The sequence below is a fragment of the Curcuma longa genome, chromosome 20 (assembly GCF_044706935.1).
Source record: "Curcuma longa cultivar G26 ecotype Majalengka, Jawa Barat chromosome 20, ITB_CL_G26_1.1, whole genome shotgun sequence".
Classification (NCBI taxonomy): domain Eukaryota; kingdom Viridiplantae; phylum Streptophyta; class Magnoliopsida; order Zingiberales; family Zingiberaceae; genus Curcuma; species Curcuma longa.
In genome coordinates, this window is record NC_133880.1 from 6809117 (window position 1) to 6832683 (window position 23567).

The 23567-nt window shown below is 34.0% G+C and overlaps 1 protein-coding gene across 1 annotated transcript; it reads left to right on the forward strand.

Moving 5' to 3' along the window:
• Positions 1 to 1380: 1380 nt before the first annotated feature.
• Positions 1381 to 10306, forward strand: LOC141814029 (putative inactive ATP-dependent zinc metalloprotease FTSHI 2, chloroplastic). The gene is made up of 12 exons (XM_074702027.1): positions 1381 to 2751; positions 4789 to 4961; positions 5176 to 5277; positions 5356 to 5520; positions 6113 to 6253; positions 6821 to 6979; positions 8160 to 8245; positions 8412 to 8490; positions 8649 to 8771; positions 8849 to 8905; positions 8990 to 9273; positions 9971 to 10306. The coding sequence occupies exons 1-11, from the start codon at positions 1431 to 1433 to the stop codon at positions 9203 to 9205; spliced, it is 2622 nt and encodes an 873-aa protein (XP_074558128.1). The 5' UTR covers positions 1381 to 1430; the 3' UTR covers positions 9206 to 9273; positions 9971 to 10306.
• Positions 10307 to 23567: the final 13261 nt, after the last annotated feature.

Sequence of the window (23567 nt, forward strand, 5' to 3'; positions counted from 1 at the left end):
ATCCTGATCCACTTTAGTAAGTTTGCCCCGTACTAACCAACTCAACCATACTCCGAGGACTTTAAACGGATATTAACAACTCTATAAAAGAATGTCCATACCTATGGGCATAGGTATGTATACATCAACCCTAATTTCTCTAAGTAATTAAACTCCTTTCGCACGTAAAACTCTAATGTTGAGCGTCAGAGTGGCTTGCTAGGACCCACCCGATGCAATTCTAATTCTCTTTTTGAATACTTTTCAATTTTTTTTATCTCTCCGGATGATTATCTTTGAGAAACATACACATCAATAGTTTGTTGATTAGTGGCTTGATCATCCACGGTGTTTCCGTTGGAACACAATTTGAAATCTTCTGCAAAAGGTGGAATCCGCTACCTTAGTGGCCCCACACGGTCAGCTCCATGACCATCTGTGAGGAGGTAATTATCTTCGTTGGTAACAAACGCATCAATATTTCTGACTTCGTTAGGATTTGAATCTTCCTTTTTCTGCAAGTCTGCTACATCGTAATCAACTCAGCCATGTTCCAGGACAATACAATTTGACGAAAAGGAGGTGGAGGAACAATCAAATTTCTAAATTTTTCTTCGAGAAGAGTAGACCGTAGACATCAACGCAAGCAATAAGACTTCCTAAGTAAACACAGTGAATGAGACGCAAATAAAGTTTGTTCCATTAATCTATTAATTCAGTACTGATTTAAAAAAAGAAATAAAAAGAAAAGAACGGTAGAAATTGTGAAGAAATGGCGCTATCAAAGTCAATCTTCTAATATCACCTTCAAATTAATTAATTAGAAAAATTAAAATCTTAAATTTAATAATAACAATAATAAATAAATCACAAGTCAATATTGTACAAATAATATATGCATATTAGTCCACAAACTAGTGCTTTCCGGGAAGGAATGAGTGATTAATGGATTGATGGTGATGATTATAATCTTTTTCTATTATTTTTTTAAATCAATCATTTAATTATTTTTTTACATTGTTGCTCGGTTAAATTCAAAGGTACAAGATACCAAGAGGAAATAACGGTGCAATTTCTTTTTCTGTATAAAGGTGGAATCCGTCACCCTAGCAGTCTCATACGATCGGTCCCACGACCATATGTGAAGAGATAAATCAAAAAATTATAATTGATAATGATAGAGAAAGATATTGGAGGCTCGATCCAAAATTAACAATGCCATTTCAAATTCAAAGAGAGAGATTGTCAATCTTTTTCTATTATTTTTTTACATTTTTTTCATGGGCCGAGCCCACTATTTCTATTATTATTGTTTGGGCTCAATATGTTTTGGGCTTGGCCCGCTATTTTATTGATGCTCTATCCGCTCCTCGCAAACCCTCTTCCAAGCCATGGCGGACTCGGAGTTGGGGACGTGATCCAATCCTTCTTCTTCCTGCTCCTCGTCGGCCATGGAGCTTCCCGCTCCGACCTCCCTCCGCTTCTCTCCCCTGCCTCAAGCCCTTTCTCGGTCAAGATCACTCTCCTCCTCCATCCCTTGCAAATCTTCCGTCCCTCGCAACTCCGCCAGCAGACCGCTAGAGGACCCCGAGGAGGAAGCTAAGAAGCATTGCTCCCGGCTGGTCCAGGTCTCCGCGACCCTCACCGTGATTGCTGCCTCGCTCCCCCCGGCTCCTGCTGAAGCCAGAGTCGCAGAGAAGAAGTCTAGGGCAAAGCGCCAGGCCGAGGCTCTCTCCCCCGAGGAGATCGGGCAGTGGTCCCGCGGCCTTCCCACGGTCGGAGAACGCATCCCGTACACGGAAATTTTGAACTTTAAGGAGGAGGGGAAGCTGCTGCATGTCGTGAAGCCACCTTCGGTCAGCCTGAGGCAGCGGCCGGAAGCGGTGCTCGTTGTACTTGATGATTCTAGGGTTCTTCGGACGGTGCTGCCGACGGCGGAGAGGGATGAGAGGTTTTGGGAGTCGTGGGATCGGTTAAAGTTGGATTCTTTTTGCGTCAATGCTTATACCCCTCCCGTCCGAAAGGCTAAGCTCCCCACCTCCTACTTGGGATGGTTGGCCAAGGTTCCTGATTACTTTAGGTCGACTGCAAAGCCGAAGCCCAAGTCTAAGCGTTCGTTGGAACTTGAGAATGCCAGGAAGGAACTGGCTGAAAAGCGGTGGGCCGAGTTGGGCAGAATGAGGCAGGAGAGAGAGGCCATGGAGAAGGCTGTTAAAGCGCACAAAAAGGCAGAGGCAAGAAAAAGAAGGCTGGAAATTAAGAAGGCCAAGTACGAGGAATCGCTGCGCCAGGCAAGGGAGAATTATCAGCAGATGGCATATATGTGGGCTACTATGGCAAGGGACAAGAATGTCGTCACTGCTGCTGGTTTCTTTATATTTTTCATCTTCTATAGGACTGTTGTGCTTAACTATAGGAAGCAGCAGCAGGACTATGAAGACAGGCTGAAGATTGAGAAGGCTGAGGCAGAGGAACGGAAGAAGATGAGGGAGCTGGAGAGAGAAATGGCTGGACTCGAGGGACCAGGGGAAGATGAAAACGATGAGAAGGGAGGCGAGCAGAACCCTTACATGAAAATGGCAATGCAGTTTATGCGATCAGGCGCTCGGGTGAGGCGAGCACACAGCAAGCTGCCACAGTACATGGAGAAGGGACTTGATATCAAGTTTAGTGATGTTGCTGGTCTTGGGAAGATAAAGCTGGAACTTGAGGAGATCGTCAAATTCTTCACACTGGGGGAAGTGTATAGGAGAAGAGGAGTCAAAATTCCAGGCAAGTGGCCTCACACCCTCTTTAGATTGTTACAATTCTTTCATTCTCCTTCTAATTCTCAATGTTATCTCATCATTAGTAACTTCCTTAACAATGTGAATGGATCTTGAGAAATTTGTTATGAAAATTGCCTGATATATATTTTTTCTCGAGGAACTTCAAAGATTGATTTCACTAGAAGCATTCTACTACATATTTTTCAGACGTTATTACTTCTTGAGTGTTCTATAAACTGACCTATGTGGCAACGTATACATATGCAAATGAAGGCCCCATTCATATCCATTTCTGGTCCAAATGTGAGGTAATACAATCTAGGTAACCAATATGCAGTCTTGGCAGTTCAATGTTCAGTCTAGTTAGGCCATCATGCGAGCGTCATATATGGCAAAGTCCTTGGATAAGCCCAAATTAAATTAAATACAACCACATAAAAATAGTTTGGTCCAAGGTTTAAAACAAGACATTTACGAATCACATAAATTTATATGAATAAAACAGACATGTTTATCAATTTGCATATACTTACATATCATACTTGTAACATAGTTAAATTATATAATATCTATTAATTAGATATAGTTTTTTTTGTGCGCACTGGCACTCCACACTCGCAGATTTTCAGCCCTTAATTTACTACTCATTGTCACCAGATCGCGATGTTGGCGAGGCTGCAACTGGAAAAATCGCCTTTAGCTCTCTCACATGTTTTCTTCTCTATGAATTTCATGCAAATCATTTACATGACTCTTAGGGCACCCTCCTCTTCTGCTTTTCCTCCCTTAATTCCTTGCCAATTTCACATATGTCTTCTAGTAAAAATCTCAGTTCTATTTATGATGTCTTCCTTGTCTCTGCTTTCCCTCCTTGATTTTGATTATAAATTGCAAATTTGTCTTCATTCATGTTGAACTTCGAGGAGGAAGAAGAGGAGAAAGAAGAAAAGGAGTGGAACCAACTCCTTTATTTGTGCCTGTATCGATGCCATTTCACGTCTTGGTGTGAGAGGAGAATGATAAGTAGCATTCAATAAAAATCCATATTGAGAATTGAGGTAGTAGGCCTTTGTATGTAAAGGTTTATGAAGTTATAAATCCTATCTAGTCTGTCTATTTGCAATTCTCTTAGTGCCATTAAAATTATTTGCAATTTGCTCCTCGGTTCTATCCATTACTTCATAAATATAGCCCATAGTTGGTTTCACGTCACCATTCACTAGACGAAACACTTTCACTAGTGGAGTCACACACTTCATGAACTTTCAAAATTGTGAATCACACCTTGTAGTTTCTTCCCTTCTAATCTACTTGCAAACAAACTTGTAACCAATAATTTAGAAGCAAACATGGATCTAAATGTGGTTTTCATCTCTAACATAGTTTTTATATCAAGTATGCTGTAGCAAATCTAGTGATTGCAGACCTCACCAATTCATTTCCCTTAGCTAATATTCTGTATAAATTGATGACTAAAGTATGATGATAAACAAAGACTATGCTCCTCTTTACATTAGCTATAGTATCATAAAAAACAAGAATCTCCAGCATCAGTAAGAATCAAATCTAAGCAGTGTGCATAACAAGGTGACCAGAACAACTTCATCCTTTTCTTGCTTCTAATAAGTCACCCAAATGCCTAGTAGCTAAATGCACTATCTGTCAGACACTGGACTTCGAACAGTCAGTAGTTGGCACACAGCTATTAACAAGAAAATGAATTATGAGCCAAACCTAAATTTTAATATTCTCCTGAGTTTTCATCCTGTCAGAGAATCAGAACCTAACTGATTTGAATGAAATTGCCCGATTCAGCCTGCCGATTCAAATCACTGGGGATGTGAATTTTAATGAACCGGACAATTTGAATCGTGAATTGTCTGATTATGATAACCATATATGCAATGCTCCGCTATCAATTTTATGCACTCTTTGAATCCTCGTCTTCCTCTACAAGTGTTGCACTGACACTTTAGTTTGCATGCAAGGCATTCAATATGAGGCATGGTCTCACATTTCTCTTCATTCTGCTTTTTTTTAGGGGGTATACTTTTGTGCGGACCTCCTGGGGTGGGTAAAACTTTATTGGCAAAGGCTGTCGCTGGTGAGGCAGGTGTTAATTTTTTTTCAATTTCCGCTTCACAATTTGTGGAAATATATGTTGGTGTTGGTGCATCCCGTGTGCGCGCACTTTACCAAGAAGCAAAAGACAATGTAAGATCTGTTAAGTTACTTTTGTCTTCTTTCCTTAAAATTTCATTTAACACCACACATTAAGTAGTGAATGATGGTTCTTGCATTTTTGTAGCATTTTTTATTTACTATTTATATGCTAACTTACTGTATATTTGTATTATCTCTTCTATGCCCATGTTGATAATCCAAATCTGTAGTTTGCCTCTAAAATTTTTGCCTTTATTTTTGCTAGGCTCCATCTGTTGTGTTTATTGATGAGATAGATGCAGTTGGAAGAGAACGTGGTCTTATCAAGGGCTCTGGTGGGCAAGAACGTGATGCCACTCTTAATCAGGTAAAGAAGAAAAAATGAACTACTTCATTATGCATGCATCTTTGTATTAGTATATTTAATTTGTGTACTTTGAACCAGCTTCTTGTATGCTTGGATGGCTTTGAAGGACGTGGTGATGTAATCACAATAGCCGCAACGAACAGACCTGATATCCTTGATCCAGCTCTTGTGAGACCAGGACGATTTGATAGAAAAATTTTCATACCAAAGCCAAGTCTAATTGGTCGCGTTGAGATTCTGAAGGTATTAGCACATTTATTATACTAATTGATTTGGCAGTGAATGCTTATAATAATTACCTGTCGAGTTTAAGATTTGCAGAATGACCAGTTTTTAGTTTGCACTAGTAGTTTCTTCTGTTTAGTGCTCTTGTACTGTTATTTGCATTAAAATAAGATCATCACCTGCTATGTATCTTATGGAAATTCTTGATTCTCTCTTTTCTGTGTTTGTTCAAGTCAAAAAGCCAGAGTCTCTAGATAGCTGTTAAAAATAAGGTAGTATTTGGCTTGTCAGTGATTTTCTTCTGTAAGTGCAGTTCATGTCTACCTTGTTGCATGATCCTGTGAATGACTTTGCTTATATTGTCAGTAGTGTTGATTATGTTTTTTTTTTCATAATTTTGATAAAAATGCTGAATCCTTGAAATTCTGTGCTGGAATGGCTACTTAGGTTTTATGCTGTGCTATAGCCCTGAAATTTCTTTTGGTTCTCATGGTTGACGTCATATGCAGAGCTAGGTGTTGATATTTTTTAATGAAATCAAATATCAAGCACAAAACACTTAAATAATTCCTATTTGCAATCCTTTTGTATTTTCTTTTATTGTTTTCAGGTTCATGCACGTAAGAAGCCTATGGCTGATGATGTGGATTATTTGGCTGTTGCCAGTGTGACTGATGGGATGGTTGGTGCTGAGCTAGCTAACATTATCGAGATTGCAGCCATTAATATGATGCGTGATGGAAGATCTGAGGTAATTTAGTAATTGATGTTTTTTAACAGGAGGGAGGTTGCAAATTTGATTTGAAGACAACCTCCCCAGCCATTTTGGTTGTTGCTAGTGTGACTGATAATTCACAGCTTCCATAAGACTTTCCATGACGACTGACGACACGTAACTGATCATTCACAGCTTCCCTACTTTCCATAAGACTATCTCTTTTAAAGCTGGACTTTTTGCCTATCCTGTTTTACCACCAGTATCACTGATTTATATGAGGTGGATAATGGCTGAGCTGGTGCAATTCTTTCCATAACAGATTATGCCTTATAATTTGTTTTTTCACATCATTTAAAATTAATCTGAGATGATTTTCTATTTACATGCTCATCCTAATGATATGATAAAACAACACGGCGTGGATTTCATGTTTTGATTATTTCAATGATTCAATCTCACTTATCACTAAAAATTACTGATTCCAATTGGATAACCTTCCATGTGTGTCAGCTTATAACTGGCCTAGATTTGATTTTCTCCATGTTGCTATTTAAGTTTGTATGTTTTTGTCTTATTTCATGTTTTTTTTAATTGGCTCAGATAACAACTGATGACTTATTACAAGCTGCACAAATAGAAGAAAGGGGAATGCTTGATAGGAAGGATAGGAGTCCAGAGATGTGGAAACGGATGGCTATCAATGAAGCATCTATGGCTGTTGTAGCTGTCAACTTTCCCGATTTAAAAGACATTGAGTTTGTATAGTCTTCTCTCTATTTTTTCACAAGTCTTGTGCAATTTATTTCCTATTTACTTTGTCAGAATGTCTTCTCAATGGATTTTTACATTGCCAGCACTTATTGGCTTTTGTCCTGGTCGACTCTCTTGGTTTAGATGAACATAGAATTTCTTACGGATTTTAATTCGACAAATTGATATGCTTTTATTCACTATCTTGATATCAAGAACAATCTCATGTGCAAGGTTCATGCAGAATATTTGATTCAACTGTATAATAACTTTCTATATGAATGAGCTACTGATTGGAGGTTTTAATTTTCCTTTTACTAAAAAGATGTTCAATATTTCAATTTATGAATTAAATTTTTGTTGGGTTGACCATGCTTTGTTCCATTTTCTGGTAAGTTCATGCTGCAAGTAGAATTATCCTTACAATGATCCTATGAACTCTTATGGATTGCTGTTCAACCACTCGGAATGCTGCTAAAGTGTTCTTTTTCTTTATGTATTTTTTCCTCAATGGAATTTATGTGTGCCCTGAGATGTAGCATCGTAAGATTCTAATGGTAGGGAAGTACAGACTTGGTAACTTCAACCACATCAAACCTTAGTTTTTTTTGTTGCTTTTAGTTTATAATCAGACCACGGACTTCTTCTTGACATTTGGATATGATGAAGCTTAGTCAGCCCAACTTCAAACACATCAAACATTAGTTTTTTTGCTGCAAATTTTATTGCTTTTAGTTTAATCAGACCACGGATTTTATCTCAACATTTGAATATGATGAAGCTTAGTCAGCCCTCAAAATTTTTTCTTTTACATTGCTGAATTTGACTTTGAAATCAAAGCGCTCACATGCATTCTTGATCAAATTGTCATCTCATCACTGAAAATACAATATCTTTTCTATTTCCCACATTCTAGTATTTTCTTTCTTTCACATGTTACTGATGAGGGGACTTAGGTCCATTAAACTCAATAAAATAGAAGTCATGTTGATATCAAATCACATGCTAAGACAAGTCCTTTTCGTAATATTACACCTCATTGAAATGCTTCAGATTACCCGTTGGCTCACTTTTCGCATGATTTTGTGATGCATAATGACTTTCGAAGAGCTACTACGATTCATTTGTTTAGAATATGCATTTTGTGTGAGTCTTAGTGAGATGATTTAAAGCTTGTTTCTTCTTTCAGATAACCATTGCACCTCGTGCTGGCAGAGAATTAGGCTATGTGCGAGCCAAAATGGATTACTTGAAATTCACAACAGAAATGCTTAGGTATATTATTCTATCTCTAAATAGAACTTTTTCTTTCTAAATGTGTCAAATATCTAAGGTGTGCAATATGTAGGGATGGGGCTTAATATTTATTTTCCTACTTTTCCATTTTTTTCCTTATTATGGAAAATGATTTTGAATTTTATACTTATGCTTGATGTAACAGCCGACAATCCCTACTTGATCATATTACTGTTCAATTAGCACCTCGTGCTGCCGATGAAATCTGGTTTGGCGAGGATCAGGTAAAATCTTTGATACTAGGTATAGTCCGTTGTCATTACTAATTTGGGAACATCTTCAATGTGTTTAATATACTACTGTTTGTTGCCTGCATTTTGATGATTTATTCCGTAACGTTGGGAAACCATTCTAATTCAAACATAATGCAACATCATCGCAGCTGAGTACAATTTGGGCAGCAACAGCAAACAATGCCAGGTCAGCTGCCCGGCGCTTTGTTCTTGGTGGCCTTTCCGAAAAATATTACGGACTGTCTGACTTCTGGGTTGCTGATCGTATCAAAGTATCTTTATACCATTTAGTGAAATTGGAAGAGTACTGCCCAGAAAATCTTATGACTGACAATTATACTTACAACAGGAAATTGATCTGGAGGCACTGAGCGTACTGCACAATTGTTATGATAGAGCAAAAGAGGTGTTTCTTATGTTTTTGAGCTCTATTTCAATAACTTACATTTGTATGGGTGAAAATTGCAGTGTACTAACCGATACTTTGCAGATACTGCAGCACAATAGGGAGTTGATGAATGTGTTAACTGATCGATTAGTCGAGAAGAAAAGTGTCACCAAAAAGGAGTTCTTTAACCTTGTGGAGGAATATGGTCATCTTGAGCCTATGCCAGAAAATATTGCTGATATAAGGAAGGCCAAGCTCTCACAGTTTCAAGAAATGATGATTGCAAGAAGCGGTTCAACTCACGGAAGTGTCGGGTGATATTCCTTAGTACTATTCTTACTTCATGCCATTCATACAAACAACTACATTCTCCTCGCGAATCCAAGGTAGTTTCTCTTTTATTATTGTTCTACATCTGAAGCAACCATTTTTTGTAATTGAGAAATTTATGCGATATTCTATTACCTTGGTACATTTAGTTGATCATCTCATGCAAGATTCTCTACTGTGAATCTTTGCACTATGCATTCATTGAAATATATATCAAAGTGCAGTCATCACATGTACAAAATGGTCAAATTGGAGAGGAATTTCTTGAGTATCGTGTATTGTTCTGTCCTTAGAATAGTTAAAAGAATTTATGAATGGTATGTCTTACCATACTTGATGAATGGAAGTATTGGGTTGTTGAGAGGCAACAACATAAAGAATTAATTTAGAATTCCAATGGATGTGCGGCGTTATAGAAAGAAGCAACTAAAACGCCATTAATAGATTTTATAGCTACAAGTATTGAATTTACTAGTGTGAAAGTTATAAATTAATTTAAATATCACTAATATTATAGTCTTGCATAGAGTTTATTGGATGAGAAGGTTCATGTAGCAAATCCAAAATCATATGTTTCTTCGTCAATAGTTGATATTTTCAATAGTCTTTACAAAATATTGTCATCAGTTTTACATAGATCGACCTCATTTGCAACGATCATCACCTGTTCAGTTCTTTGTTGATTTTCATGGTGATTGTTCAGAATAAATACATTAGCATCACAGCTCACATCAGCTTGTTACCGTTTGCCAGGTTCGTGCCTGTTTCACCATTGTTGAAGCATCTGCACCATTAGTGTACCTATCCTGATGATATTGAATCACTGGCATGATAGCTTGTGGCCGATCATTCGAATAAAGAATGCTCAATCTGAAGATAATTGTTCCTTTGATAATACTTAGCCGAGTCGAGATTGATCGGTAAGATTTTAAATGCATTGTCTGAGATACCCCAAAAGTAATTGAAGAGTAAGTAAACCAAACGTGTGTGACAGTTAGAATGAGTGGCCTTTTGCTCAAATAGTTTGCCTTGTAATATGAGCTTTGTAGTTCAATTCTTTTGATTAATAAATGCCTTTTTAAACTTAAATATATGTGTTTATCTTCTTTTCCAGAATGCCTTTTAGAATTTTTAGGATTAGTACAATGCCTCCAATAGTTATACAATTCTTGTCATTTTTAACTATTAACATTGAACACCATTTAATACTTGTCAGTTTCAGTGGAAGAATGCCACGTGTTCATCAGGTTATTATTTCTTTTAAATGAAATAAATGTGTTAGTAATTAGGGGTAGGTTATTATTCTTTTTTTTATAAAAAAGTTTTTCTAGGTGTATTGTGGTTTTAAATTTTTTAGGTATATTTTGAATTATAAGGTAAACTATGGGAGGTAAAGTGAAATCTTATTAATTAAATTAACTCCTTGCATTTGCTTCTTTCTCACTCTTCCCTTCTATTCTCTTGTCAAAGTTCTCTAATTACTCTAATGATGAGGTACTTTTATAATTAATTAGATATTTATAGATTGATTTTTAATTATAATGTAATATAAATTAATTTTTTCCATTGAGAAGATGAAAATAATTCTGGAATATTGGTTGCAGAATGATTAATTATCAGTTCGTTGGATATTTAAATTAAAAAAATAAATCAAAGCTATCTATTTATTATCAAGATCTATTTAATTAAATCATTATTTTAATTAAACTTAAACTTCATACAATTTTTCACTCACATTGTTTGCTTCTTCTCTGTTCGCTTTCCAGTGAGCCATGGCGATTAATTAATGCAATTATTTACCTTTTTAAATAATAATAATAACATTTCTCATAGAGAGAAAACAAACAAATAGGCCAAAAATCATTTCAATCCTTTTTTTCTTTTTTAAAAATAAAAAATACTTCAGACATATTTCAAATGGGTAAAAATTAAAAAGACATTTATTATTATTTTTATTATTATTATCAAAAATATTTTTTTAAAAAAAATAGCACCATAATATATTTTCATTCTAAAAATATTTTTATTCTAATATCTTTATAATAAATTATAGTTGTTACAATATTGAATAGCCCACATAGCTGTTGTAATATGTTAAAATAATAATTTAATTAAATTAAAATATTATTATAGAAAAATATTCTTTATCAATTTAGATCAAAATTACTCAATCTTAATTAAATACTAAGTATGGAGTAATTTTTTATCACATTGTTTGTTTCTTAATCTCTGCTCGCTTTCCACTGGGCGATTAATTAATGCAATTATTTACCTTTTTAAATAATGATAATAACAATAATAATAACATTTCTAGAAAGGAAAAAATAAATAGGCCAAAATCATTTCTCCTTTTTTTTCTTTTTTAAAAATAAAAATACTTCAGACATTTAAAATGGGTAAAAATTAAAAAGATATTTATTATTATTATTATTATTAAAAAATATTTTTTTAAAAAAAATAACACCCTAATATATTTTCATTATAAAAATATATTTATTCTAATATTTTTATAATAAATTATAGTTGTTACAAAATTTGATAGCCGTTGTAATATGTTAAAATAAATTATTTTAATTTAGTTAAAATATTATTATAGAAAAATATTCTTTATCAATTTAGATCAAAATTATTCTTTAACAAAAGGTGAAATCCGCGCGCCACTCTAACGACTCCACACGATTAGTCTCATGATCATCTGTGAAGAGGTAAATCGAGAAGTTGCAGTTGGTCACAACGGAGGAGGGCATTACTTTGGCTTCGACCAGATTGCACCCTTACCCACTTCAGCAACTTTGTTCCATCGTAACCAACTCAACGTCTATGCCCCGGAGGCTATAGATCAAAATTACTAAATCTTAGTTAAATTACTTCAATTGGTTAAAATTAGGTCAACCCTATTATACTAAGTATGGAGTAATTTTTTATCACATTTTAATAATTTTGAATAATATTTTAGTATAACAATGCTCTAATACGATAATTTTGATTAAATTATAGCAATGGTAGTTATTGCCAAACCAGCTATAATAGCATTATAATAAAATATTTTTAAGATGGAAAATATATATATTGGGATATTGAGATTTTATTTTGACGGAAATGATAATAAAAAGTACCCTTCAAATTTTTACCCATTTAAAATCATCAACATATTGTTAGCATTGCCAAATTTTGTAAACTTTATCTTCAATTATTATTTTTTTTTACATTTTTAATAATAATATTTTGATTATCCGTGAGAAAGAAAATGAACATATAAGTTAAGAGGTGAAGTTGGAAGTTAAAATAAGAGAAAAAAAAGTGAGACATTCATGGTACCAAGAGTGAGACATCGAGAGAATAGTTGACCTATGTGGGAAGGATATTTTTCTGACTTCGTCAAGATTCAATTCTTAGGGTTAGGGTTAGGGGGAGAAGAGAAAAAGATCATGATGAGATTTTAAGGAAAAATTAACAATCGGATATTGATCGGATATTGAGTTCGGTCGCTAAGCATTAGCGATCGAAACTTAGTTCGGTAGCTATTTTAGCGATCGAAACTTAGTTCGGTCGCTAAATATTAGCGACAGAATCTCGGCTCGATCGTTAAGGTTCGCTAAAATTCTCCACGTGTCATCCAACTCAAAAATTAACGACCTAATATAAATTTGGTTGTTGTTTTAATGACTGATATTTGATTTTCGTCGCTAATTGGCGATTGATTTTAAATTTTTGCCTATAATAGCGACCGATTATAATTCCATCGCTAATATAGCGATCGAAATTAAAAATTGATCATTAAAACAACGATCGAATTATAATCGATTGCTAAATCCGTCACTATTTATGATTATTTTTATAATGGATGGTGCAATTTTTTATAAGTATTTACCACTTCTAAGGAAATTCTTTCCACAAGCAACTGAAGAGATTGAACGTGACAAAGCAACTACAGAAGGTTCGATCTTCTCTACCATCCTTAATGTTCCAACGACAAGTTATGTTATATTTTATGCTTGAAACAAGAAATCCAATTTACATACTATAATTAACTTTAAATGTAGTTTAAGATCTTCCATGAGACTCTTTATGATCTTCTCACTTAAATTGTCCCTTTTATTTATTTTGAACAAATAACTTTATTTACGACATATATATCATCGGCATCGGTGTGGATACAGACATGGATAACATTGATGAGTATCCATTGTATAAATTTGGGCATTGGATTAATCTAAACTTACAATTGGATTTTAAAATTGATATTCATTATGTATCATTACTATAGAATGCCAGTTTATGTAGAGGACGATTATTATGATGGTCCATCACAATTTGATTATGAAAGTGACGATTCAAATGGTATGACTGCATATTTTATTTCCTTTTAATATAACTCATATTAATATTGGCTAATATTAATACTTGTTTATTTACAGTTGAGAATAATCCATGGAATGACTATTGCGATGAAAAGTCTGACTTTGAAGATTCTGACTCAAATTATGAACGACAAGTTGCCAATGAAGAGGAAGTTCCCGATCGGAGAGAAATCCCGCTGGGAAAATCGCACCGGAGGAGGAGATTGGAGAGATCAAAGAGAGATCGCAACAGCTGAGAACTTTAGGGTTTGGTGAGAACTTTAGGGTTTGGGGGAGAAGAGGAAAAGATCGCGATGAGATTTTAGGGAAAAATTAGCGGTCGAACATTGAGTTCGATCGCTAAAATATCAATCGAACTTCGATCGGTCGCTAAGCATTAGCGATCAAAACTTAGTTCGGTCACTATTTTAGCGATCGAAACATAGTTCGATCACTAAATATTAGCGATCGAATCTCAGATTCAATCGCTAAGGTTCACTAAATTCTCCACGTGTCGTCCAACTCTAAAATTAGCAATCTAATATAAATTCGATCGCTGTTTTAGCGATCGATATTTGATTTTCGCTAATTAACGATTAATTTTTAACTTTCATCGATCGATTATAATTAATTAATCGATCAATTTTTAACTTTCAATCTATCAAATAGTGATCGATTATAATTACATCGCTAATATAGCGATCGAATTGAACGACAAGTTGCCAATGAAGAGGAAGTTCCCGAAAAAGATCGCATCTGAGAACTTTAGGGTTTCGCAATGAAAATAGTTCGGTTGCTAAAATAGTGATTGAACTCCGATCGGTCGTTAATCATTAGCGATCGAAACTTAGTTCGATTATTTTAGCGACTGAAACATAGTTCGATCGATTGCTAAATTCTCCCGTTGTCGTCCAACTTTAAAATTAGCAATCTAATATAAATCGATATTTGATTTTCGTTGCTAATTAACGATCAATTTTTAACTTTCATCTATAAATAGTGATCTATTATGATGGTCCATCAGAATATGATTTGTGGTTATTTTTGAAAGTTATGACTTCTAAGAAAATGGTATGACTGTATAGTTTCTTTCCAAGTTATGTTATATTTTATGAAACAAAAAAAATCCAATTTACATACTATGATTAATTTTATATGTAATTTAAGATCTTTATTACTCTTTATGATCTTCTCATTGGCTAATATTATATACCTTGTGTGGATATGGATTGATGAGTATCCATTGTAGATTTGGACATTGGATTAATAAACTTACAATTGGATTTTAATATTGATATTCATTATGTATCATTGCTACATAGTGTCAGTTTATATGGAGGATGACTATTATGATGGTCCATCAGAATATGATTATGAAAGTTATGATTCAAATGGTATGACTGTATAGTTTCTTTCCTTTTAATCTGACTCGTATTACTGTTGGCTAATATTAATACTTGTTTATTTGTAGCTGAGAACAATCCATGGAATGATTATTGCGATGAAAAGTCTGACTTTGAAGATTCTAACTCAAATTATGAATGACAAGTTGCCAGTGAAAAGGAAGTTCCCGGCCAGAGAGAAATGCCGCTGGGAAAATTGCACTAGAGGAGGAGATCAGAGAGATCAAAGAGAGATCGCAATAGCAGTTGAGAACTTTAGGGTTCGGTGAGAACTTTAGGGTTCGAGCGAGAAGAGAAAAAGATCGCGATGAGATTTTAGGGAAAAATTAGCGACTGAACATTGAGTTCGATCGCTAAAATAGTGATCGAACTTCGGTTGATCGCTAATTAGCGATCAAACTCTAGTTCGATTGCTAAGCATTAGCGATCGAAACTTAGTTCGGTTGCTATTTTAGCGACTGAAACTTAGTTCGATCACTATTTTAGTGATCCAAATGTAGTTCGGTTGCTAAATATTAGCGATCGAATCTCGGTTCAGTTGTTAAGATTTGCTAAAATTTTCCACGTGCCATCTAAGTCTAAAATTAGCGATCAAATATAAATTCTATCGCTGTTTTAGCGATCGATATTTGATTTTCGTCGCTAATTAGCGATCAATTTTTAACTTCCATCTCTAAATAGCGACCGATTATAATTCTGTCGCTAATATAACGATCGAATTATAATCGGTCGCTAAATTAGCGATCGATTATAATTCAATCGCTAAGTAGTGGCCGAAGTTAAAAATCGATCGCTAAAATAACGATCGAATTGTAATCGATCGTGGACATTGGATTAATCTAAACTTACAATTGGATTTTAATATTGATATTCATTATGTATCATTGCTACAGAGTGCCAGTTTATATGGAGGATGACTATTATGATGGTCCATCAGAATATGATTATGAAAGTATGATTCAAATGGTATGACTGTACAGTTTCTTTCCTTTTAATCTGACTCGTATTACTGTGGCTAATATTAATACTTGTTTATTTGTAGCTGAGAACACTCCATGGAATGATTATTGCGATGAAAAGTCTGACTTGAAGATTCTAACAGTCTGACTTGAAGATTCTAACTCAAATTATGAATGACAAGTTGCCAGTGAAGAGGAAGTTCCCGGCCGGAGAGAAATGTCATCGGAAAAATCGCACTGGAGAGGAGGAGATCGAAAGAGAGATCGCAACAGCGGCTGAGAACTTTATGGTTCGATGAGAACTTTAGGGTTCAAGCGAGAAGAGAAAAAGATCGCGATGAGATTTTAGGAAAAAATTAGTGACTGAACATTGAGTTCGGTCGCTAAAATAGCGATCGAACTTCGGTTGGTCGCTAATTAGCGATCGAACTCTAGTTCGGTTGCTAAGCATTAGCGACCGAAACTTAGTTCGTTTGCTATTTTAGCGACTGAAACTTAGTTCAATCACTAAAATAGTGATCGAAATGTAGTTCAGTTGCTAAATATTAGTGATCGAATCTCGGTTCAGTTGTTAAGGTTTGCTAAAATTCTCCACGTGCCGTCTAAGTCTAAAATTAGTGATCCAATATAAATTCTATCGCTGTTTTAGCGATCGATATTTGATTTTCGGCGCTAATTAGCGTTCAATTTTTAACTTCCATCACTAAATAGCGACCGATTATAATTTCGTCGCTAATATAATGATCAAATTATAATCGTCGCTAAATTAGCGATCGATTATAATTCAGTCGCTAAATAGTGATCGAAGTTCAAAATCGATCGCTAAAATAACGATCGAATTGTAATTGATCGTGGACATTGGATTAATCTAAATTGACAATTGGATTTTAATATTGATATTCATTATGTATCATTGCTACAGAGTGCCAGTTTATATGGAGGATGACTATTATGATGGTCCATCAGAATATGATTATGAAAGTTATGATTCAAATGGTATGACTGTATAGTTTCTTTCCTTTTAATCTGACTCGTATTACTGTTGGCTAATATTAATACTTGTTTATTTGCAGCTAAGAACAATCCATGGAATGATTATTGCGATGAAAAGTCTGACTTATAAGATTCTAACTCAAATTATGAATGACAAGTTGCCAGTGAAGAGGAAGTTCCCGGCCGGAGTGAAATGCCGCCGGGAAAATCACACTGGAGGAGGAGATTGGAGAGATCAAAGAGAGATCGCAATAGCAGTTGAGAACTTTAGGGATCGGCGAGAACTTTAGGGTTCGAGCAAGAAGAGAAAAAGATCACGATGAGATTTTAGGGAAAAATTAGCGACTGAACATTGAGTTCGATCGCTAAAATAGTGATCGAACTTCTGTCGGTCGCTAATTAGCGATCAAACTCTAGTTCGGTTGCTAAGCATTAGCGACCGAAACTTAGTTCGGTTGCTATTTTAGCGACTGAAACTTAGTTCGATCACTATTTTAGTGATCGAAATGTAGTTCGGTTGCTAAATATTAGCGACCGAATCTCGGTTCAGTTGTTAAGGTTTGCTAAAATTTTTCACGTGCCATCTAAGTCTAAAATTAGCAATCCAATATATAAAAATTCTATCGTTGTTTTAACGATCTATATTTGATTTCCGGCCCAAATTAGCGATCAATTTTTAACTTCCATATCTAAATAGCGACCGATTATAATTTCGTCGCTAATATAACGATCGAATTATAATCGGTCGCTAAATTAGCGATCGATTATAATTCAATCGCTAAGTAGTGACCGAAGTTAAAAATTGTTCGCTAAAAAAATGATCGAATTGTAATCGATCGTGGACATTGTATTAATCTAAACTTACAATTGGATTTTAATATCGATATTCATTATGTATCATTGCTACAGAGTGCCAGTTTATATGGAGAATGACTATTATGATGGTCCATCAGAATATGATTATGAAAGTTATGATTCAAATGGTATGACTGTATAGTTTCTTTCCTTTTAATCTGACTCATATTACTGTTGGCTAATATTAATACTTGTTTATTTGCAGCTGAGAACAATCCATGGAATGATTATTGCGATGAAAAGTCTGACTTTGAAGATTCTAACTCAAATTATGAACGACAAGTTGACAGTGAAGAGGAAGTTCCCGGTCGGAGAGAAATGTCGTTGGGAAAATCGCACTGGAGGAGGAGATCGGAGAGATCGAAGAGAGATCGCAACAGCAGCTGAGAACTTTAGGGTCGGTGAGAACTTTAGGGTTCGCGCGAGAAGAGAAAAAGATCGCAATGAGATTTTAGGGAAAAATTAGCGACTGAACATTGAGTTCGGTCGCTAAATAGCGATCGAACTTCGGTCGATCGCTAATTAGCGATCGAACTCTAGTTCGGTTGCTAAGCATTAGCAATCGAAACTTAGTTCGGTTGCTATTTTAGCGACTGAAACTTAGTTCGATCACTATTTTAGTGATCGAAATGTAGTTCGGTTGCTAAATATTAGCGACCGAATCTCGGTTCAGTTGTTAAGGTTTGCTAAAATTCTCCACGTGCCGTCTAAGTCTAAAATTAGCGATCCAATATAAATTCTATCGCTGTTTTAGCGATCGATATTTGATTTCCGGCGCTAATAGCGATCAATTTTTAACTTCCATCTCTAAATAGCGACCGATTATAATTCCGTCGCTAATATAACGATCGAATTATAATCGGTCGCTAAATTTGCGATCGATTATAATTCAGTCGCTAAGTAGTGACCGAAGTTAAAAATCGATCGCTAAAATAATGATCGAATTATAATCGGTCGTTAAATTTGTCGCTCTTTGCGATTATTTTTGTAGTGGATGGTGCAATTTTTGATAAGTATTTACCACTTCTAAGGGAATTCTTTCCACAAGCAGCTGAAGAGATTGAACGTGACAAAGCAACTATAGAAGGTTCCATCTTCTCTACCATCCTTAATTTTTCAATGACAAGTTATGTTATATTTTATGCTTGGAAACAAGAAATCCAATTTACTTACTTTGATTAACTTTATATGTAGTTTAAGATCTTCCATTAGACTCTTTATGATTTTCTCACTGTTAAATTGTCCCTTTTATTTCTTTTGAATGGATAACTTTGTTTACGACATATATACTATCGACGTCGATGTGGATACAAACACGGATAACACTAATGTGTATCCATTGTATACATTTGGACACTTGATTAATCTAAACTTACAATTGGATTTTAATATGGATATTCATTATATATCATTATATTGCTACACAATGTCAGTTTATGTGGAGGACGACTATTATGATGGTCCATCACATCTGATTATGAAAGTGACAATTCAAATGATATGGTTGTATATTTTCTTTCCTTTTAATCTAATTCATATTAATGTTGGCTAATATTAATACTTTTTATTTGCAGCTGTGAATAATCCATGGAATGATTATTGTGATGAAGAGTCTGACTTTGAAGATTCTGACTCAAATTATGAACGACAAGTTGTCAGCGAAGAGAAGTTCCCGGTCGGAGAGAAATCCCGCCAGGAAAATGGGACTGGAGGAGGATATCGGAGAGATCGTAGCAGCAGCTAAGAACTTTAGAGTTCGGTGAGAACTTTAGGGTTAGGGGGAGAAGAGAAAAATATCGCGATGAAATTTTAGGGAAAAATTAGCGATCGGACGTTGAGTTCGGTCGCTAAAATAGTGATCGAACTCCGGTCGATCGCTAAGCATTAGCAACAGAAACTTAGTTCAGTCACTATTTTAGTGACCAAAACTTAGTTCGGTCGCTAAATATTAGCGACAGAATCTTGGTTCGATCGTTAAGGTTCGCTAAAATTCTCCACGTGTCGTCCAACTCTAAAATTAACACCCTAATATAAATTCGAACGTTGTTTTAGCGATCGATATTTGATTTTCATCGCTAATTGGCGATCAATTTTTAACTTCCGTCTCTAAATAGCGATCGAAGTTAAAAATTGATCGCTAAAACGACGATCGAATTGTAATCGATCGCTAAATCCGTTGCTATTTATGTTTATTTTTGTAGTGGATGGTGTAATTTTTTATAAGTATTTACCACTTTTATGGAAATTCCTTCCACAAGCAGCTGAAGAGATTGAACGTGATAAAACAACTACAAAAGGTTCGATCTTCTCTACCATCCTTAATGTTCCAATGACAAGTTATGTTACATTTTATGCTTGAAACAAGAAATCTAATTTACATACTATGATGACTTTATGATCTTCCATGAGACTCTTTCTGTTCCAATGACAAGTTATGTTACATTTTATGCTTGAAACAAATTATGTTACATTTTGTAGTTTAAGATATTCTATGAGACTCTTTATGATTTTCTCACTGCTAAATTGTCCCTTTTATTTATTTTGAATAGATAACTTTATTTACGACATATATATCATCGGCATCAGTGTGGATACAGATATGGATAACACTAATGAGTATCCATTTTATAAATTTGGCATTGGATTAATCTAAACTTACAATTGGATTTTAATATTGATATCCATTATGAATCTAAACTTACAATTGGATTCTAATCTCATCCGCAATGCATCCTTGTTATAACACCCTCCACCTTATTAAAGAGCATGGGTCCACTGTCACATACTCATTATAATAACATACCTATTTCACTCATATTCCTTTTAACATTAACACTCATTATTTATAGGTCCCATCGTCCACTCAATCATCTTAAAATTATATATATTAAATAAATATAATTTGAAAATATTTTAAAATATTAAAATTATTATTATTATTTTTAATAATAATCTTACTTTTAAAATAATAATTTTACTATTTTTAAAAAATAATATTAAAAAGTGGGTGTGTCTTATAATAACTAATAAATGGCTAAAATTACAAAGTTGGGAAAACAAAATTTATTTAAAAGATAGACGTTAAAAAACTAACCATTTTATTTAAATTTTAATTTATAAATTTATAAATTTTTAATAAAGATTAAAACTAACCGTTAATAGCCGTTAAAACTAACCGTTATAATAAATATAATTAAAAAATAAAAAAATTGCATATGAGGTGGGTCAGCTAGGTGCACGCGTTTGAACACGTTCAAGTACTTTAACGCTCCACATTGGTGTTTAATACACACATTGACTAAATTTTAAAATACCATTTTGTAGAGGATATATATATATATATATATATATATATATATATATATTAATTTTTTCTTTTTTTCATAAATGTAATTTTTGACCCTTAAAATTCTTTTTTTAGAAAAAAAATGTTGAAAACCATAAAACTTTTAAAAATTATAAAAATAGAGGAAATGTAAATAAAAGAAAAGTCAAATGCTATATTCAATTTTAGACCAAATCAAATGTTTTTTTTATAATAGTTTGAGCGATACGTGCATAATTAAAAATTAAAAATATATATTGAGAAAAAAAATCAAAGAAGTATATATAGAGATTCATTTGTTTATTTTTATGATTGAATTAATTTATAAATTAAACTCTTAAACCTTCCAGGATTATTTTAGATATCAATCTCATATTCTTATAAGTTAATTTTAATCAATTCATGAAACAAATCACAATCCAAACTAACTTCAACTATTTAGATTCTAAAAATGATTTGAACTGAGCTAAGTCTTACCATGTCTATTTATCATTTTAAAGTAAATTTTAGATTCAAATTATATATATTTACATATAATGTTACGGTCAAAATTTATTACTTCATTGGACCTTGTTGACAAATATATATATTTTAAAAAACTTAGTTAGATAAGATTTTTTTTATTCATGCGTGATTATTATTATTTTTATTATATTAAAATTACCATTCATCTTATAACAACATACTGTAAAAAAATATTATATTTTTTATTCATGCTTCATGTAGGCAATATTGCCTAAAATATTTATATTAATATTACATGTTAAAAGTCATAAAATTTAATATGACAAATATAACTTCAAAATTCTCTAATTAAATTGTAATTAAGATGTTAATTAAATATGACTTTTGAAGGAGCAGAGCTAATCATTATATATAAAAACAACTATATATATATTTCAGATGGATAACAGGGTTTAGTTAATACAGAGGTAGATTATGCAGATCATAATCATAACCATAATCACACCTTAATTAGCACACAAGTAACACACTGCTGCAGTTCATAAAAGGTCACACACAAGCAAATAATTATTATTTATTTAACGCACAAGCAGCAGCCAGCCCTGAAGGTGTTCGATCATTTGCCGCACTGGCAGTCAGCACAAGCGCAGGCCGTGCCGCACTTGCACTGCCCGCCGTGCTCAGCGCCAGCAGCTACCGCACCACCGTCCACAACCTCGTCCAAGTAGCTGCGCCATCAAACACCACGAAACCAATCAGATATGGGTCTTCTCAGTCTTAAAAGTTCCTTTTTCTATTTAGGGTTTAGAGTAGTTTAATTTAATGTATTAATAATTATTACCTCTTCTCAGTCTCGATGATATCGAGTGTGTAGTTGGTCCTCTTTTTCCTACAAACAATCGTAACAAATTATATACATATTAAAATTAATTAAAGATATATTCATGTTATTGTATAGAAGTACTTACACACACTGGGACTTGTCGGTGCAGTCACAAGTGTCGCAGGTCGACATGGTGAGCTTGCTTGCGAGTAGTGAAGGAAGGGGATTATAGTGGGCAAGAGAGAATTAAGTTGTTGTGCGTGTTCTTGATGGAGTAGTGTTTGGGTGGATGAGGATGGATTTATAGGGGTGAAAGGAAAGGAGAGGAAAGGAAAGGAAAGGAAAGGAAGGCAAGTTGCAGTTTCTGTTGTGCACACGCCATTGGAAGGAAGAAGAAGACGACAAAGGAATCAAATCAAATCAAACCAAACCAAACCAAACTTGAGAAAGAAAACATATGGAGGGAGATGGCTAGAGAAGATCTCAGTGGAGTTGTTATTCGCCTCTCATGTCCTTGTCTTGATTTTTATCCACCAAGAGGTAGAATAAAGGCTCACGCTTCGCGCGCGCACACAAAAAATATTTTTTTTAAATAAAAATTCAGATATTCAATTTGTCGAATCTATTAATCTTATAGAACTAAGAAAATATTTAATATATCTCTTTGCTCACTAAAATATCTTGTCATATATTCTCTAAAATAAAATTTTGTTATACCCCACTTCTTTTCGACCAAATAATCATATTGGTTTGCGTGTATACATCTTCAAATCTTTATAAGATTTTAAATCTTCACTGTTCTCAATGTATACTATTGCATTTAAATTTGATGATATGAATATATTAAAGAAATTTTTAAAAGTATATGAATTTTGATAGATAAATTTAAAAAACTTTGAATTATTTTAAATCAAAATTAATATATTTTTCAAAGTCTTCTTACTTTCATATCTGAATGCAATAGTAGTATGAAAATTTATGCAAAGATTTAAAGACTCACGTAGGCAAATCCACGTGATTATTTCGTGAGAAGAGGAAGGAGAGGTATAATTGAAATGTGTTCTGAATGAGATTATTTTAGTGGCACTGAAAAGTTTTATTTATATTTATTATTATTATTATTATTATTATTATTATTATTTTCTTGGAGAGTGTGATGCAAATGTGCTGAATGAATCACGTAGACA